At 48.4% G+C, this 20,815-nt stretch overlaps 1 protein-coding gene across 1 annotated transcript in view; it reads left to right on the top strand.

The window, feature by feature from the left end:
• The window catches only part of LOC147978979 (uncharacterized), a 133,066-nt gene that overhangs the window by 90,958 nt on the left and 21,293 nt on the right, over nucleotides 1-20,815 (top strand). The window contains exon 2 of the mRNA XM_087514971.1: nucleotides 18,174-18,183. Within this exon, the coding sequence (XP_087371097.1) occupies nucleotides 18,174-18,183 (10 nt within the window). The remainder of the gene's footprint in view (nucleotides 1-18,173; nucleotides 18,184-20,815) is intronic.

Here is a 20,815-nt window from a genome sequence, read left to right as displayed (position 1 = left end):
AAAATTCTGGCCTGAAGCCATTGGTACTACATGCCATAACTTCAATCGTGTTTATCTTCACAAGCTTCTGAACAAGACATCTTATGAGCTCCTTACTGGCAAGAAGCCAAATGTCAGCTACTTCAGAGTATTTGGCGCCAGGTGCTGGATCAAGGACCCACATCACACCTCAAAGTTTGCACCAAAAGCACATGAGGGTTTTATGCTTGGATATGGAAAGGATTCGCACTCCTACAGAGTCTTCAATCTCTTTCATTACAAAGTGGTTGAAACAGTGGATGTGCGGTTCGATGAGACCAATGGTTCACAAAGAGAGCAACTGGCAAATGTGCTAGATGAAGTTCCATCCAGTGAATCAATCAAGCTAATGGGAACTGGAGAAATTATACCTTCTGAAGCTCATCCTGAAAAAGAACTTATCATCTCAGCACCTGATCAATATGAAGACAATGCTCAGCCCGAAGGCATTCCTTCTAACAACGACAATGATCAGCAAGAGCAAAATCTTCGCCCTGTACATCCTCACGTTGCCAACGAAGTGCCGATTGAAAGAATAATTGATAGCATCAATGCACCCGGTCCACTCACTCGTTCAAGGGCAACTCAGCTAGCAAATTTATATGGGCACTTCGCATTCATCTCAATAATAGAGCCCAAGAAAGTTGAAGAAGCCTTCATGGAACCTGAATGGATTCAAGCTATGCAAGAAGAGCTTCAATAGTGTGAGCTGAATAATGTATGGGAACTGGATAAGCGTCCTGATCCACGGAAGCACAATATAATAGGCACCAAATGGATATACCACAACAAGCAAGATGAGCATGGTCAAGTTGTCAGAAACAAAGCTCGTCTCGTTGCTCAAGGATATACTCAAGTGGAAGGCATTGACTTCGATGAAACATTTGCTCCTGTGGCTAGACTTGAAGCCATACGCATACTGCTGGCCTATGCAAATCATCACAACATACTTCTTTATCAAATGGATGTGATGAGCGCCTTCCTCAATGGCAAGATTGAAGAAGAAGTGTATGTTGCACAACCTCCTGGCTTTGAAGATCCAAAACATCCTGACATGGTATACAAGCTCAACAAGGCACTGTATGGCCTCAAACAAGCCCCTCGGGCCTGGTATGACACACTCAAATACTTCCTAAAGAGCAAAGGCTTCATACCTGGTTCTCTCGACCCCACTCTCTTCACGAAGACATATGATGGTGAATTGTTTGTGTGCCAAATATATGTGGATGACATTATCTTCGGCTGCACCAATCATAAGTACAGTGAAGAGTTTGGATATATGATGCAAGGGAAATATCAAATGTCTATGATGGGAGAGCTGAAGTTCTTTCTGGGTCTTCAAATACGACAGCAATGCAACGGCATCTTCATATCTCAAGAGAAGTATCTCAAAGATTGCCTGAAGAAGTTCGGTATGCAAGACTGCAAAGGCTTCACGACGCCAATGCCAGCCAAGCATCATCTGGGTCCTGACGACAATGGTAAAGAGTTCGATCAAAAGGTATACCGCTCCATGATTAGTTCTTTACTTTATCTATGTGCATCTAGGCGAGATATTATGCTTAGTGTTTGCATGTGTGCTCGATTTCAAGCGGCACCAAAGGAGTCGCATCACTTAGCTGTGAAGCGAATTCTTTGATATTTGGCTCACACCCCAACTCTAGGATTATGGTATCCAAAGGGCTCAGAGTTTGATCTGGTTGGATTCTCGGATGCTGATTATGCTGGTGACAAAGTTGATCGCAAGTCTACATCAGTCACATGTCACTTTCCGGGACGATCACTTGTATGTTGGTCTTCAAAGAAGCAGAACTGTGTATCTCTCTCCACTGCTGAATCTGAATACATTGCTGCTGGATCTTGCTGCACTCAGCTTCTGTGGATGAAGCAAACACTCAAGGACTATGGCATTCATCTGAAGCAAGTGCCACTCTACTGCGACAACGAAAGCGCCATCAACATTGCCAACAACCCAGTTCAGCACTCGAAGACAAAGCACATTGAAATTCGTCATCACTTTCTCAGAGATCATGTTGTGAAGGAAGATATTGATATCATACACGTCAACACTGACGAGCAATTGGTAGATATCTTCACCAAGCCCTTGGATGAGAAGAGATTTTGCAAGTTACGGTGTGAGCTAAATATCCTGGAATCCTCAAATGTCCTGTGATCAGGCACACATCCTAACCCTTATGCATATTGATGACTTAGATGTGCAACACACGAAGTAAAGTATATCTTCAATCAATGAAGACATACATTCTAAGTGTGAATACATTAATGTGGAATTTGGCTTCGGAGCGCCACGATAATTGTGCGCCGTGTCTGGGTCTAATACTTCCTATACGGTGGGTAAAGCCACCACCAAATGTTCTGTTTGAAGTGTTTCACTCATGGCGTTACATTTGCTATGTCTTCACATTTGGTTTGGCTTCAATCTCAACATATCTTCATGATTATCTTCACTATGTTGATTATATAGATATATATATATACTAGTGTTCTGTCCTCTACAGCATTCACTTATAGCTATGTCTTCTTGTTGAATCTTTTGAACTAAGTGAATGTGATCGGACCCTAACCTCTCTATGCTTTCTATCTCAAATTCTATCTCTCCAAATCATATGCATTCTATTGAAACTGTCGAATGTCTTCTCTGCGTCCTTGTCAGCAGAAGATACAGAGACAACCATTAAGTCCGTTTTCAATGCTCATTCCTCCACATGAAACCCGGAGAAGTAGGAACGACCACCCGACAATCCAGGCGTGCGTGGGACGTGGAACAAACCCCAAAATTCCGCATAATGGCCACGTGTTCCTCAGATGCGAATCGCCAGGGGCACCTGTGTAATAACACAGTGCCGCCCCTGTACCTATAAATACACACTTCACAGCGGTCATTATCTCTTCTTCCACTCCCGCATGAACCCTAGCGCCACCGCTAGCCTCGACGACGCCGGCGACGAAGCGCTTCGCTGCCGCAACCTCTCCGACACCGTCTTCACGCCGACCGCGGACATCGTCCTCTCCGCCGTCGTCGTAGGTGTCCTCCGTCGCCAAGTTAGGGCACGGAAGATCGAACTGCTCGGCCTCATCTTCCACTCCGTCTAGCAGTTCTTAGTGTGGTAAATAAAACTTCCTTTTTACGGCACCGTTGATCCTATGGCTTTGTCACTTTCCACCACAAGCAGTTTCTATTCACACAAGTTAGATCTCTCTCATACTGCATCTCATAACATGCCTAGTATATTCACTTATGCTTCACAAAGTAGTTAGATTCCTCACTTGTACTGATCTGTGGATTCGTACAAATCTAGAACCAACTCCTTATCTATGAGTGAATGTCTTCGCACGATGAGGTCAATGTCTTCTAAAACTGATTTATCTTCAAAATCTTCTGAGAATGCATATGACCTCTTCCCCTTCCCTCACACCTTAATGCTGTCACAGGTACATGTCTGTGGGAGAATCCTTTGGTTCTCATAGTCTGCATTCATTTGCAGAATTCTTACAGCATCACATAAATTCTCCCAAAGCCAATTCCTGTTTTTCCAGCAAGCGAAAACCTTTGAAGCCTCTGAACGTATTGAAGCCTTTCAGATTAAGGTTCATGGCTTCAGAAAAATCAGCAAGGAAGGGTGGCAGAAAGCGTCGTGGAGAAACATCTAGAGATCTACCAGATGACCTCTCAGAACTGTACAAGACAGATCCTGAAGAGGATTACAATCAGCGCAAGACCCGAATCCAATGGATTCGAAGATATTGGGCAGAACAATGGTTCAAATACCGATTTGTAACCCAGGAATATGCTGAGAAAAATTCCATCAAGAGACCGTGGGGAGACATCCTATACAAGAATCTTCAACCCAGATCCAGAGATGAAGCCATTGAACAAGGCTTCTATCCCTGCATGGTCCGTGGGCCACAACCTGTTGATGCACACCCATCGTCACTGCTATGGTGTCGTGACGACAATATGTTTAAGCGCAACTTCCAGTTTGCCCAGAACTCAGCGAAGCAGAACAAGAAGACTTTGGGATTAGATTTCAACCCTGGTCCCTCAGCTCCAAGGGCTGATGGCACACGAGATGCAGAACCCAATGTCGTCGGTCCTTTCTACAACCTTGAAGGCCTCATCACCCATATCTTGGTTCAAGGGACTGTAGTGAATGAGCCTGCAGCTGACGCTGAATCAGATGAAGTGCCTGTAGCGCCAAAGCCAAAGAAGTTGAAGAAGCCTAAAGCTTCAAAGCCTGCCCCTTCACCAAAAATCTCACGGGCGAAGCCACTGGCAACTGCACCTCCTGAAGACAGTGTGCAGTCCGAAGATTTATCACGCATCTCCAAGCCCCAGAAGGTCAAGATGCCTCTGCCACACATCAGCCAAGAGCTAACAGCTGCTGCCATTCTGCGCAATGATGCCATTGATCTGTCAAGTGATGAAGATCTTGCAGATGACGCTCTTGAGCAACTCATCAAGAGCAAAGAAGAAGCAGAAATCTTCAATGATCTGCCTCTCTTTGATGTAACAATCATCCACAACTTCATTGATGAGTGGTTTGACACGCCAAACATCAGCTTCGAAGATCTGCAACTACCCATTGGCCTCAGTGTCGCCTTCCATGGCGCCATTGCTTCAGAACTAGCTACCGCCCAGCGCATTGTTGAACTGAAGCAGAAGATTGACTATGAAAAGGCTCAGTTCAAGAAGCATATGGCCAAGCTCAGCGTGCAAGAGGTGAAGAACTTCAAGATTATGCTGCACGAGCTCAAGGAAGCCTTTCTCAAGAAACGTGCAGAAGCTCAAGGTTCTCGTGAGCGCATGAAGGTTCTGGCTGACAGATGTGTGCAAGCCTACAATGAGGCTGAGAAGCGGAAGGCCCTTGGGTGTCCTGGCATCGACCCCAGGATGGCCGCAAAGAAGATGAAGAAGCCCGCTATGGCTGAACCTGACGCACCAAGGCAGGAAGCAGATCCCATTGTCTTCCCAACTAGAATGACTGGCTCGAAGCCAAAAAGCCGGTCAACCGCTTCAGAGCTCAAGAAGACGAGAACTGTTGAGGCTAAAGCCAGGAAGAGGAAACATCCTGAAGCCTCTCCTATTGCCCCCTCCAAGAAGAAGAGGAAGACCAAGAAAGATCGGGTTGCTCCCACAGAGCCTTTGATAGTTGAACCCATTTCCATGGTTCGTCCTGACGCTGAACGCCAACTGACAATCCATGAGCCTGCTTTCACAGAGGCTCATGAAGCTGAAGACTTTCCAGCAGTTGATCCCATTGCTGCTGAAGACATTGGTCAACATGACCATGTAGAAGATGGTGCAGTCTTTCCTCAGCTCGAAAACAGCGAACTCATCAGCATTGGTCGTCCTCTGACGCCAATCGCTCAGGATGCTTCATGGGCTGATCGCCCACAAGAGGAAGAAGACTCTGAGGCCCAGCCAACACAAACTCCACAGGCGTCGCCCGCGTTGCGCAGGCTTCGCAGAGGTCCAAGGCCTCAAATCTCTGCGTCTGAAGCTAAAACTGCTGAAGACATTCCGGCTGCATCAGCCGATGAAGAAGAAGTACCACAAGCTGCTACTCCCCTGTCCCACCAAGAAGCAGTTCTCAAGGAGAACGTGATTGAACATCTTGAGGCTGCCACCACCAACACCACTGAAGCCACTGACGCTGTCATGGCTGAAGCTAATGTGGAGCCCTCACCAACAAAAGCACCAGAAGTCAGCGAAGCCACTGATCCCGCCACTTCTGTTCCTGAGTCTGCTGCTGGTCCCCAGTTCGACTATCATGTTGAGCACAGGCCTCAGGTATAGAAGCCAATCCCAAGATTGCCAAGGTTCCCAGGTCCTGCATCAGCACCTGGCTCCTTCAATATCAATGGCTTCAGAGCAGACAACACATTCTTCAATAGCTCCAGGAACCCCTACTCAAGGGAAAGGATATCATCTGATCGGTTATGGAGCTATCCGCAGCGAAGCTATTACTCCTGCATTCTATACAATCAAGGTCGCATCTTCCCCCACAAGCGTCTTGACATTGAAGCTATAGTTGGTCTACCCTGTCTGGAAGAAGCTCTGGATTGCTTCAAAGAAGTTGGATTGCTGTCGTTCGTTACTGACCAAGAGCATTGGAATGAAGAGTTGCTGCTCCAATTCTATGCCACACATCACATCCGCGGGTATAGCAGAGATCCGAAGACTTGGGTCCTGGAGTGGATGACAGGAAACGTTCATCACGAAGCCAAAGCCTTTGACATCATTGAGCTCACTGGTTTGCCCACTCCTGGCGATCTCTACGAGCATGGCTGTCAGCTTCATAGTAAAGCTATTGGGAGCATCTTTCAGAAGACTGAACCTGATATGAGTCAGATGCTCAGTATGATGAAGCCATTGCCCCAAGATGGTGCTTATCCCACGGAGTTCTTCGTTGAAGACCTTGAGTATCTTCCAAGGACTATTTATCACATCATAAGGCGAACTCTCTGGCCCATCAAAGGGCACTCTCCACATGCCAAGCTTGAAGGTGCAATGAAGACTTTGGTCTTCTATATTCTTCATGGAAAATGCTTCAATGCACAGGACTTCTTCATTCGCCAACTTGCTGCATCAGGCTCTGATCTGTTTGGCTTGAAGTTCTACGCCCCATGGGTCATGCGTCTGATCAAACTCCACTCCACTATCTCATATCAGCCATCTGCTCGCAATCATCGGATTTTTCTGCCTGATGTGGATATGTCTATTGAAGCCATCTATCCTGAGCCTGCCAAGGAACCTCTAAGTCTTCAGAATGCAGAGCATCAGAGTTTTTCTCAAAACATTGAAGGGGTTGAAGTAGTCACTCTCGTGTATCCTTTGGCTGGCACTACACGAGCACCACATCCTGCTCTCACTGAAGCCACTGACAGTACAACTGCTCCATGACCCAAGAAGCGCACTCGTGTTCTCAACGACCGAGAGCTTCTTGTGACTCTTCATCAGAAACAGGATAGGCATCATGACTGGCTGAAGCGTCAGATGCAAAGCCTCTTGGTGGATGTTAATCGCATTCGCAATCTTGTCACCAAGAATGCTTTTGTTGCCCATGAAACCTCTCGCCGCACATGGAAAGGGCTAACGCTGATGTGTTCTGAAGATGATCTTCAAGAGGATGGCTTCACTGAGCGTTTCAAGTTTGACTCCACACCTCCTCGAAGGGCAGTGTTGCGACGAACTCCATCCCTTGAAGACTCTGAGTTCTCTTCCTCTACTGCAACTGTGACTGCCAGAGTTATCGAGGATGAAGACGGTGCTACTTCACCGCCACCTCCTTCAGCACGCTTCGACTCTGCTCCAAGCTCTTCAGCACCGCCAAACACCACCAACGACCCTGCTACTTCACCTACTCCTCATGGGAACGAGTAGATGCTCTATGTCCTCAAACCTTTTTGGTCCTTACTGACAAAAGGGGGAGAAGCATATGAGGTTGATAGTCTTCAAGCGGGTCCATATGGGCGGGTGCTTTATATTTTGCTTCGTGCTTACAACTCTCATTTTGCTACATTTGGTTCTTTGAGTTGTAACACTTAAACTCGATGGTCGTCTGCTACTTATCTGCCACCTTGTTTTGCGATGATAAATTCCGCATGTGCGACGATAAATTCCGCACTTAGATCATTCTGCAGACGTCCATTTTCCATTATGCATGTCATTATCTTCATATACTTTCACATGTATAGTGGATTGTCATCATAAGTTGAAGTGGATCTCCACAAGTACAACCTGCCATGTGCATTTGCATTCCAACAACAAATTACTTATATGCACATCTTCAGGGGGAGCCCTTGCAACTTATGAAGACAATTCCTTATCCTTTACAATTTCACAGATTATATTCCCCGTTGAAAACTTCAACTAGTTTGTCATCAATCACCAAAAAGGGGGAGATTGTAAGTGCATCTAGTGCCACCCCTAGTTGGTTTTGGAGTATTGACGACAAACCTAGTTGAGGGACTAATGTGTTTGTGAGAATTGCAGGATAACACAGGTAGAAGTCCCTCATTGATTCGGTTTTCCTACCACAGATGACCCCTAAAAATGTATGAAGACATTGAAGTCAAAGGTGGTATATGAAGATATTCACATTGAAGACTATGACAAGAGAAGACACCACATGAATCCTATGGAGCTCGAAGACTTAGATCTTTCGTAGTTCTCTTTCTTTTGTGTTGAGTCATAGGAACCACCGTACTATTAAGTGGGGTCCAAGAGAACCAGTCAGAATGTCTGAAGTGATGCTTAAACAAAACCTATGTCTTCGAGTGAAGACTTTGAGAGCGAATCTTGTCCAGAGTCGGGCTAGTCAGCTTTGCTTGGAGCCCAAGTAAAGTTGCCGTGTGAGTTTGAAATCTGACCGTTGGAACACGTGTCAGTTCCTTAGTGACCCAGGGTCATTTGGGACAAATCAGGTTGGGTTGCCAAGTGGCTATAAATAGCCCACCCCCTACAACCATAAACGGTTGGCTGCTCAGATTCAGAGTATGGCTTTTGTCGTTTGAGAGCAACCCACCTCGAAACCTTTGAGAGAGAATTCCTTGCGAAGATAAAGCCCTAACCACCCAGAGCCAAAGAGAATTAGGCATCACTTAAATCTTCTTGTCTGTGTGATCTGAAGACTTATTACACTTGAGGACTGTGCATCCTCCAGCCGGTTAGGCGTCGCGTTCTGAGCATCCAAGAGACATTGTGGATTGCCCGTGAACGAAGTCTGTGAAGGTTTGGGAGTCTACCTTGAAGACTTACCAGAGTGATTGGGCGAGGTCTGTGTGACCTTAGCTTAGGGGGAATACGGTGAGGACTGGGTGTCCTAAGCTGCGTGTTCAGGACTGGGTGTCCAGGACTATGTGTCCTAAGGTTTAAATACCTAGCCGCCCTAACCAGACGTACAGTTGTCATAGCAACTGGAACTGGTCCAACAAATCATTGTCTTCAACGAGTCATTGGTTTCATCTTCCCTTCCCTTTACTTACTGTTACTCCTTGTGAAGTCATTGTATGTTCGCACTATCTTTTGTCTTCACTGAGTGACTGCGTGTTCTGTGTGGCTTCACAATATCTTCCTACCTGATCCTTACTACATTGCTGCTATTAGTCATTGTGCTTTCACTCTATTGAATACTTGACTATGGCTTGCCTAGTGTAGTCTACCTTCCGCTGCTGGGTATTAGGTTTATTTCTATCGTTTGTCTTCATAACTTCCACGTTTTGAAGACTTTCATAAAAATCGCCTATTCACCCCCCCTCTAGTCGATATAATGCACTTTCACCGTGTTAGTGACGCCATTCTCCTTTCTCACCAAACGACGGCTGCTTGAGCGCCAAAGGGGACCTCCTGAGCATCACGACTCAGGGGCTCTTACCAGACTCTGGGTCGCTCACCTCCTAGCCTTGACCACGGCATCGCGACCTGGCATACCAGCGACGGCTGAAGCCGCCTTGAGACTGGGACCTGTCGGCGCAGAGCACCAAACCCTCGTGAGGTTCGAAAGGGAGGACCGAGCTAAGACGGAATGAGCAACTCGCGCAAATTTACGACAAGGGTTATATTAGCAAAACAGGATCACAGGCACCTTACAAGCCCCTACGGGACGCGTTTTTGACTCCTCGCAGGGAACGGATCCTAAAGGGACACAAACTACGTGCGTCCCTGCAAAAGACGCCATCATCAACAGTGGGCCATCAAGCACCGACGCCAACCCCATCCAGATCAGAGTCGGCGGCGGCCTAACGAGCCTGCCCTGCTCCAGGAGCGGCGCCAGCTCGGGGGCTCGTAGCTGTCGTCGCTCGTCTCCGGAGTCGCGAAGAACTCGCCGGAGTCGCTGGAACCTCCGGCGTCTCCACCGCCTGAGGAGCCTCCAAGGGAGCGGGTGGCGAGCCTAGTCCTCGCCGCAGCAGGGCCCAGGCCACCTTCCCCGGGGCAGCACTCCAGCAGGCGCCCGCTCGCATCGAAGACCTTGAAGAGCATCACCGAAGCACCATCGTAGTCCAAGTGGATCGCGAAGACGCCCCTTGTCCTGCAAACCCGGGCGATCTCTCTCCAGCCCCGAGTCATGTAGACCTTGCCCGGGGCGACGACCGCGACCTCTGCCTCGGTCGCGAGGGTGCTGCAGCCGGCGTGCTGCAGCCAGAGCTCCAGGGGCTCCCCCCGCGGGATGATGGAGGCGAAGAAGGGAGGCAGGCGGATCAAAGACTGAAGAGGAATGGCGACGTGGAGCACGAACTCTTGGGAGGAGCCCTCGGTGTGGACCCCATGGGGGACGACCCACACCTTCGTGACCCATCGGCGCCAACGGCGGCGCCGCCCGTGGCGGTCAGCATCAGCTCCTCCGGGGCCCTCGACGTGGGCGTACAATGGGAGCGGGAACCCCGGCGGCGCCCGATCGCACAAAGGCCTCGACACCACCTGAAGGGCCCCCTTATTCGGGCCACAGTGGGCGAGCCGTTTCTTCGGCGGGAGTGGGTCTGGCCCCTCTCGGGGAGCCTTTCCCTTCTCTGCCATCGAGAACCGACGGATCGGAGCCATCGCGGCAAGACGGAGCAAGGATCAGGAAGAAGGAGAAGCAAGGAGGGTGGACTGGAAGGGCGTGCGCCGTTCCGTACTTATAGCCGGCGAAGGCCAACTGCCGGCCTCCACGATCGCAGGTAATCATGACCTGTTTTGCATGCAGGGACTCGTCCAATCCGTGCAGTTGCCGAGGCGCCATGGGGAAGTGGAGACGCTCACGTCCAATCAACCGCCACGCGGCGCCCAAGGCCGCAGGCTGTTAGGGCCCGCAGCGCTTCGCCCTCGCCCTTCCGCCTTCCTGCACGGCCAAGTCCGGGCACGTCTTGGGCCCGGGGGCTACTGTAGGCGTTCTGGGAACGGGGGTCCCCAGACTTGCCTGCCTGCGGCCTGCGGCGTGGCTCAAAGGGGGGACCAGCACGGCCCATCTTCACCAACACAAACCCAAGACCCTCGCGAGGGGCCAAGCCTCGCGGGGCGGACGACGCGGAGCTTCCTCAGGCACGGCCTCGTCAGGCTGGCTCACGAGGAGGCGGAGAAATCAAGGCGGGGTACCTCGTGAGGTGCCCGTGACGCAAGCCATGACGACTCAGGGCACCAGGCGGGTGCCAGCCCACGCAGCGTCCTCCTTTCCTCTTTGGTGCAAAGGGGGCAAGCGCAGCCGCGGAGTACCGAGGCATCAGGAAAAGGTTGCCATTTCGGTGCAACGAGACCAAGACCAGGAGGACTACGAGACGGAGGTCACCGTGGAGCCCAAGACGGCGTCATCACTAGAGCTTTGCGCAGACGAAGACTACTTTTGTCAGGATAGCAGATATTTGCTGTCCCCTTTCAAATTAGCCCGCCATTGTTGGCTCCCTTCCCGCTCGATATTTGGGAAGAGGACCAGGGCCTCTATAAATAGGGCCAGCCACCCACATAGCAAGGGGGCGAGAGGTTCGTTCGGTCGGTCGGTTAGAGAGAGAGAAAGAGAAAGACGACTGAACTCCTCCCAGCAGTTCATCGCCCCGGACAAGAACAGACCCTCGCGAGGCTGTTCTTCCTTGTATCGTTCATCATCATCAGCCCAAGAGGCAATCCACCACACCACACACTGGAGTAGGGTGTTACACCACATCGGTGGCCCGAACCAGTATAAACCTTGTGTCTCCTGTGCTGTTCTTCCCATAGTTTTAGATCCTAGTGTGGCGGAGCGGTGCAGGTAGGTAGGAGGCGAAAGCTCCGAGTGCACCCCAGTGTTCGAACCTCAAGGGTCTGCCGGAACCCGAAATCCGACAAATCCTGTTCTGGAGGTCATGTTACTTGACCATGACGAGCGTACGAACTATGAGGAAGAGATGATGAGCCCAGATTCCGAAAAATGGCTTGAAGCCATGAAATCTGAGATGGGATACATGTATGAGAACAAAGTGTGGACTTTGGTTGACTTGCCCGATGATCGGCAAGCCATCGAGAATAAATGGATCTTCAAGAAGAAGACTGACACTGACGGTAACATTACTGTCTACATAGCTCGACTTGTTGTGAAAGGTTTTCGGCAAGTTCAAGGAGTTGACTATGATGAGACCTTCTCACCCGTAGCGATTCCTAAGTCTGTCTGAATCATGTTAGCAATTTGTGGGGACCCCGACTCATAAGTCGTGATCACCGAATGCACGTGTACAGTGATCCCAGAGATCAATGCTCACTGAACACACAGAAGCTGAATAACAAGAGTCTTACATCCATACATACCGTCTTACACAAATTATGACCATTATGGTCAAGTATTACATTGATAAAGCCTTAAGGGCTGAACATCAAATGAAACACAAGCAGCAGAAATCTTCGTCGATGAGTAGAGCCCATGCCATCTGCCTTAACCCTACAGGCATTCTGACTCGGAAACGTCCTAGTTCGCATGTTCATCTCCAAAGGACTCTTCTTTGAACTCCGGTTCTTCCATGCCTGGCCAATTAAATAACCAGTGGCAAGCCAATGAGTACTTTGAATGTACTCGCAAGCAACCCATGTTTCGGCTCAAGATACAACAATGCATGACATAGGTAAATTTTTGCAGAAAGCTGATTTTGTCGTGTTATGACATGTTCAATAACTGGTAAACCATGCATCGCATGGATTCAAGTAACCATAGGGGCTGGTTACAGATATCAACATAAAGGGAGAGGGCTCCAACCCAACTCATTCATGTCAAGTCCTTTGACTTGACCCAAGAAGTACTTCCCACACACACTGGTTTGTAAACAAGTGGACGTAGCCCAAGAGCGGTTACCCAACTGTCCTTGACCGTGGACACGACTATTCGAACAGTTTACACTCTGCAGAGGTTGCACACTTTACCCACAAGATCCGGGGAACTTCCGTGTCATCCACGACCCGCGGTACCTCAAGTACCCGGGGTAAGCACCCGATCACTATCTTTCCCTAGACGACACTAACAAGGAGTCCACTCGTTGTTCTGTATCCTCACGATGTACATCATACGAGACTCACTCGAGATCGTAACATCCGAGGGGGGACACAACGGTGTATCTGGTGCCCTGTGAAAACAGTCATGGCCGCCCTACCTGGCACGACCCCGTCCCGAGAGAGTGCACCAACAACTCTCCCGTCACTAGTAATGCGGGCTCCAAGCTAGTATCGGCCTAGGTAATCAATAATGCCCTTTCCCATACAAGGGTAGAGTGGTTGCGCATGTAAGGTTGGAATAACGGTCGCAACTTAAACCAATCCGTTTTGAAAAACAACACACACAATTGCCTCGGTACACCACTTCGTCATCAAGTGGTTACCCAACTCATCATCTCCCCCCGGGCATAAGTGGCACCTGATGGGGGTTTTCGAAAAGTCTTTTGAAAACACTTTGTCTCCATCACCATGCATATTCCCGTCCCTTTTTGCGTAGCAACTACTTTAGCATCCTATCTACTCCCACCAGCATAACCCTCATAAGAAGGTAGGGTCATGCACAATGCAAGTATCAACAAGGAGGAAACGAAGGCAACCCACCAAAGTGGCTACCATCTCATCATGATTCCGATGCAACAGTAATAAAGTGCTATATGAAATGCATAAAAAGGGTTTCATAGACATGGTCAAAGGGCTGCTTGCCTGGCTCAACAAAGTCTTCTGGGTCTTCAAAGTCTTCTGGTCCAACTCCTTCGTCAGCAACGCAATCTATCATTGCAAAATAATAACAAGAAAATAAGGCAATAATAAAACAGAAAAACCAAAGTGCTCAGAAAAATGTCAACTCATTTTTGTTAAATACTAGGTTGAAAACTAAGAAGGGGAAAATTCCTAGTTTTGGAGTAGCAGAATAGACGAAATGGATTTTTAGACGGGTTTAAATATATTCAAATTTGAATTTGAATATGAACAATACATAAAAGTTGTTTGGACATGAGTGAAAATTATACCATTAAATAGGTGGGATTTTTAGAAAAATATGGGAGTTGGAATTATTTCATTTGGATGAATATTTAATCCAGTGGAAATTTTGGAAAGTTACAGGAAAAAGAAAAGGAAAAAGGCCACTGTGCAACTAGGCCTATTCGGCCACAGTGCAGCAGGCCCAGGGGGAATCTAGCCCGCGCAAGGCTGCCACATCGAAGGCGTATTTGGGAAATACGCCTCCAGCCGACGCAGCGAACCGGTACGCGCGCGCGTGTGTTTTAAACCTGACGTGTGGGACCCACACGTCAGGACGTGAGGCTGACGGACGAGCCCCACGGCCGTTGTCGTCAACCTTGGGTCAGAGAGGGCGGCGAGCTCACCGGCGTTGCTGTGGTTGATGACGAGGCGATCTGAGGGCACTGGCGTGCTCAGGGCGGAGTCGTCGTTCGGGTGGAGGTGGAGGTGGTCGCCGGGGTGCAGGGGTTCGCCGGCGACGAGGAAGCCGGTGGCAGAGCTTCGGGAGGTGCTTGCCCCGGTCGATTCCGGCTGCAAAAGAGAGGGGAAACAGAGGGCGAATGGTCAGGGAGGTGTGGCGGGTCCAGATCGAGAGAGAGAAGGGGCGGAGAGAGCCCGTACCCCGAGATCAACGACGACCCGAGGCGGCGGAGCTCGAGCTCGATCTCGAGCTCGGGTGCTCCTGGAGGAGAGTGGAGGGCACAGGGGGCCTATTTGGAGTAGGTAGGAGCGAGTGATGGTGAGTGAGAGGCTCGGGGAGGCCTTTAAGTAGGCGAGCCACGGCTCACCGTAGACCCATGCGCCGGCGAGGTTGTTGTTGTTGCTGTGGGTCACGGGGGGCGCGTGGGCGTGTCTGGGATGCTCGTGGGTTTGGTGCAGAGCGAGGGAAAGAAGAGAGAGAGGGAGCAGGGGGCCAGAGGCACCGCGCGTGTGAGCACGCTCACTGGTGCGCTCGGGCGGTCCTCGCGCGTGCGAGCTGGGGCGAGAGGAGGGAGAAGGGGGAGGGGGCCGACCAGCTGCTGTGTTGCGGACGTCGAGGCGTCTCGTCGGGCACGCTGGGGAGGCCCGAGGTGGCCGGGGGCGGTTGGAAGGGGGCGGCTACAGTGCGGGAGCGCACTGTAGCGCGCTCCAGAGCACCCAAATGGCCGGCATGGCCATTTTCTATGCAGTGTGGGCACGGCCAAAGGTGTCTGGTGGCTCTAGGGAGGAGTAAAGAAGTAGGAGATGGCCTTGGATGCCGTGGGTGGCCAGTAGGAGAGGAGAGAGGTAGAAGACGAGGGGGAAATGGGCTGTCCAGAGAGAGAAAGTGGGGTTTTACCCATCCAATAATTGAACTGTGGATTTGCCATTGTTACTAGAGGTGAAAGGGGACTAGGAGGGGTTGTGGTAAAGAGTGGAGCTCATGGAGATTAGTGGAAGAGCCCCAAACAGGGTTTTTAGTTAACATGCAGAAGGTGTTTGATATGGTTTTGGGGTACTTGCACTAATTTACTTCTTGTGGCACTTGGCAGGGGTCTTTGTCATGACAAAATGACAGGGGAAAAGGAAGATGAGCTCATTTGGAAGAGTTTGCTAATGAAGCTTTGGCAAACCCTAGAAATTAGCAGAAATGAACTTGTGTAGATCTAGTTGAGCAAATCACTTCTCCTTCATGCACCACTTGGTGTAGTGGCCTCATTTGGTCATATGAACATGCCCACAAAAGTTGGGGTCAAGGAGAGAAAGTTGGTAGTACAAACTTGTTCAAATTTGATTCTGGTCAGAGAGGGTTTTGGGGCTTTTTGGTGAACCAAAATGACCTTGATTGACATGAGGCTTTGCAAGGTGATCACAACATGCATTTGTGACTTGCTGGATTTCCCTTGGATTTTTATGAAAATATTTCCTGTAGAAATATTTCAAATCCTTGAAATGGGCAGAAATGGTTTTGGGAGGTTTTGTCCAATATTTTGATCATGACCATATGTTGAAACTCTTATATATGGGAAATATATGCCCACTGAGTTTCCCTGATTTTTGTCAAATATTTTTAAAATAATAAAATAATTTTTCCCTATTAAAGACCATTTCTGGCCTTAAGAAAAAGCTTTTAAATAAAATAGGAAAATAACTTCTAAAATTATCTTTTTGTGGTTTATGGGAATCCTATATCTAATAGGTTTCAAATATACTCTTTGAAATATTTTTCATACCCCAAATCAGGTACTTGCAATGCAAACCTCAATCCAGGGGTTTTTGGAAAACTAATTTTTGAAAATAGTATTTGGCCAAATTATTTTTGTAAGAAAATACTATATTGCACTATAAACATGGCATGATCATTGGGCAGAAGTTTGGGGCAAGGAAATGAAGTACATAAGGTGGAGTAGTTGACTTTAAAGAGCACTTAAAAACCACACAGAGAAATCCAACCCCAAAATAAAAGCCAAATAATGCAAAAGTTTTTGTTGGTCCAAATTTTCATGCTTTACTAATGCAAATGACATGTTACAAAATGCAGGGTTTGACACAATTGCCGCATTTTATCATTATGAAATTTGGCAAATGGATGTCAAGACTGCATTCCTGAATGGATTTCTGGAAGAAGAGTTGTATATGATGCAACCTAAAGGTTTTATCGATCCAAAGGGTACTAACAAAGTGTGCAAGCTCCAGCGATCCATTTATGGACTGGTGCAAGCCTCTCAGAGTTGGAATAAACGTTTTGATAGGGTGATCAAAGCATATGGTTTTATACAGACTTTTGGAGAAGCCTGCATTTACAAGAAATTGAGTGGGAGCTCTGTAGCATTTCTAATATTATATGTGGATGACATATTGTTTATTGGAAATGATACAAAATTTCTGGATAGCATAAAAGGATACTTGAATAAGATTGTTTCAATGAAAGACCTCGGTGAAGCTGCTTATATATTGGGCATCAAGATCTATAGAGATAGATCAAGACGCTTAATTGGACTTTCACAAAGCACATACCTTGATAAAGTTTTGAAGAAGTTCAAAATGGATCAAGCTAAGAAAGGGTTCTTGCCTATGTTACAAGGTGTGAAGTTGAGTAAGGCTCAATGCCCGACCACTACAGAAGATAGAGACAAAATGAAATGTGTTCCCTATGCTTCAGCCATAGGCTCTATCATGTATACAACATTGTGTACCAGACCTGATGTGTGCCTTGCTATTAGTTTAGCAGGGAGGTGTAACACCCACGATGGGGCTATATCTCCCACATGTCGAAGCACGACTTAGAGGCATAACCGCATAGTAGGCATGTCGCAAGAGGGGTAATCTTTACACATCCCATATACTGAATAAGAAAGGGATAAAGAGTTGGCTTACAATCGCCACTTCACACAATACATAAATATAGCATTACATCATCCAGAATACAATCAAGGTCGGACTACAGAACCAAAATAAAAGAAGACCACCCCTAATGCTTAGATCCCCGATCGCCCCGACTGGGCTCCACTACTGATCAACTGGAAACGAAAATGACACAACAAACACGATCTTCATCGAGCTCCCATCTGAGCTGGGTTGCGTCACCTGCACTGGTTTCATCGGCACCTGCAACTGGTTTTGGAAGTAAATCTGTGAGTCAGGGGGACTCGGCAATCTCACACCCTTGCGATCAAGACTATTTAAGCTTATAGGTGGGAAAAGGTAGTGAGGTGGAGCTGCAGCAAGAACTAGCATATATGGTAGCTAACTTACGCAAATGAGAGCGAGAAGAGAAGCAAAGCACGGTCGATAAGCTATAAAGATCAAGAAGTGATCCTGAAACTACTTACTTTCAAGCATAATACAAGAACCGTGTTCACTTCCCGGACTCCGCCGAGAAGACACCATCACGGCTACACACGCGGTTGATGCATTCTAATTAAGTTAAGTGTGAAGTTCTCTACAACCGGACATTAACAAATTCCCATCTGCCCATAACCGCGGGCACGGCTTTAGAAAGTTCAAAACCCTGCAGGGGTGTCCCAACTTAGCCCATCACAAGCTCTCACGGTCAACGAAGGATATTCCTTCTCCCAAGAAGACCCGATCAGACTCAGAATCCCGGTTACAAGACATTTCGACAATGGTTAAACAAGACCAGCAAAGCCGCCCGATGCGCCGACAATCCCGATAGGAGCTGCACATATCTCGTTCTCAGGGCAACACCAGATAGGTCAAGCTACGAGTAAAACCAACCCTCAAGTTTCCCCGAGGTGGCCCCGCAGGCTACCCGTTTCGGACCAACACTTAGAAAAGCACTGGCCCGGGGGGGTTAAAATAAAGATGACCCTTGAGTCTGCAGAGCCCAAGGGAAAAAGGCTTAGGTGGCAAATGGTAAAACCAAGGTTGGGCCTTGCTGGAGGAGTTTTATTCAAGGCGAACTGTCAAGGGGTTCCCATTATAACCCAACCGTGTAAGGAACGCAAAATCAAGGAACATAACACCGGTATGACGGAAACTAGGGCGGCAAGAGTGGAACAAAACACCAGGCATAAGGCCGAGCCTTCCACCCTTTACCAAGTATATAGGTGCATTAAGGTAAACAAGATATAATAATGATATCCCAACAAATATCCAAGTTCCAACAAGGAACAAACTTCATCTTCACCTGCAACTAACAACGCTATAAGAGGGGCTGAGCAAAGCGGTAACATAGCCAAACAACAGTTTGCTAGGACAAGGTGGGTTAGAGGCTTGACATGGCAATATGGGAGGCATGATATAGGAAGTGGTAGGTATCGCGGCATAGCAAAAGAGCGAGCAACTAGCAAGCAAAGATAGAAGTGATTTCGAGGGTATGGTCATCTTGCCTGAAATCCCGCAAGGAAGAAGAACGAGTCCATGAAGAAGACAACCGGACGTAGTCGAACGAATCCTCACAAACGCGACGTTATCGGAACTAACCCGAAGAAGCAACACCGGAAAGAAGCAAACAACATAGTAAACAACCATCACATAATCATGGCATGATGCACAATCAAGTATGATGCATGTCCGGTTAATGAGGCATGGCATGGCAAAATGCACAAGCAACACTACAAGTTAAGTGGAGGTCAATATGCAACGAGTTGCATATTATTGACAAAACACCACCGACTTATTTAGTTCTCTCTCATTTAGGTACCTGACAATATTAAATGTTGTTAAACATGGCAAGAGGTGAAGCATATGAAAACTAACTATCTAGTCAAGTTTAAATGAGGCCGGAACAACAAACAACAATTCCGGAAAATCCTCATATGCAATTTATGGATTTGGCACTGTTCTGTCCTAAACAATATTTTAGAGTTGTTAAACATGCAAAGTAAAGCCACCATGTTAAACTAGGCATTTTTCTACCCCATTTACATATAAAGTTTATTAAGTTTGGAGCTACGGTTATTTAGTTATGAATTAAAGCATTTTTGCATGGCATAAGAGCAAAATAATGCAAACAGCAGTTTAAGCATTTTAAACATGGATGAAAGTTGGATATTATTAAACTAGATGAAATTCTAGTCATATTTCATATATAAAGTCATTACATATGATGCATTAATCATAAGTTATTATATGCATGAAGACTAGGGGTTTTTCTGTAAAACCGTAAACTCTGGATAAAAGGACAAATTCGTAGAACAGAAAAAAAAACAAGAGATGGGCTGAAACTGAGGTGGACTGGGCTGCGGGGAACTGCTCACGCTGGGCCAACAGCAACTAGGCCCGCTCTGTGGGCTGCGGGAAAGAGGTGGCGCTGGCCTTGGTGCAAGAAGCGGCCCAGGCACGGATCTGGGCAGGCGAGGCCGGTCTGTGCGCGTGCGGTCGAGGGGCATGGTCAACGCAGGCAGGGGATCGGGCGGTTCTTGGCGCTAGCCTCGACCTGTCGCTCGAAGCAGAGGAAGCCAGCAGGTGCTGGCAGCAGGTCGACGTCGCGGGGCGAGGCGGCTGCAACAGGACTTGGCAGGGCCGGCGGCAGGGGAGGCATGGACCCAGCCAGATCCAGGCGATGCAGAGGGTTGGGGAGGTGCGTCGACAGCTCGGCGTCCTCCAGGCACGAGCAAGGAGGAGCTCCAGCGGCGGGCATGTGATAGCCTGGCTTATTAGGGATGATAGACTACTCATATCAATAAGGAATTCCTTCTTTTCCGGGAGCCCATTCGGACAGAACTCCAAAGTTAAGCGTGCTTAGCTTGGAGTAGTGTCAAGATGGGTGACCGACCGGGAAGTTGCTCCCGGGTGCGCATGAGTGAGGACAAAGTGCGCAGAAAAGACTAGTATTGATCTGTGGGGCCAGTCTAAATCCCGCCAGGAGTAACGACCACCGGCGGGTGTGTCCGGGGCGTCACAAGTTGGTATCAGAGCCGACCCTCGCGGTTACACGGATGGTTGTGGACAGGTGCGTGGTCATGTTGTTCATGACGTTTGTGACCCGTCGTGGCACACGGCATGGCACATGTACCAGACTAGATGCACAGACATTTGTGCCAAGAGGGAACATTCATGTGGCCCGAGAGGACGTCGGTTCCTCTGAGTGGGGGTGTATGTGATAGCCTGGCTTATTAGGGATGATAGACTACTCATATCAATAAGGAATTCCTTCTTTTCCGGGAGCCCATTCGGACAGAACTCCAAAGTTAAGCGTGCTTAGCTTGGAGTAGTGTCAAGATGGGTGACCGATCGGGAAGTTGCTCCCGGGTGCGCATGAGTGAGGACAAAGTGCGCAGAAAAGACTAGTATTGATCTGTGGGGCCAGTCTAGATCCCGCCAGGAGTAACAACCACCGGCGGGTGTGTCCGGGGCGTTACAGGGCATCGCAGGAGGTCCGGGACGGGGCACCGGCGTCCAGATCCGGCTAGACCTCAGCAC

Source organism: Triticum urartu, chromosome 3A (assembly GCF_056163025.1).
Source record: "Triticum urartu cultivar PI428250 chromosome 3A, HENAU_Tu73, whole genome shotgun sequence".
NCBI classification, from domain to species: Eukaryota; Viridiplantae; Streptophyta; class Magnoliopsida; order Poales; family Poaceae; genus Triticum; species Triticum urartu.
The sequence above is the reverse complement of the archived record's forward strand: the minus strand, read 5'-3'. Positions and strand labels throughout refer to the sequence as shown.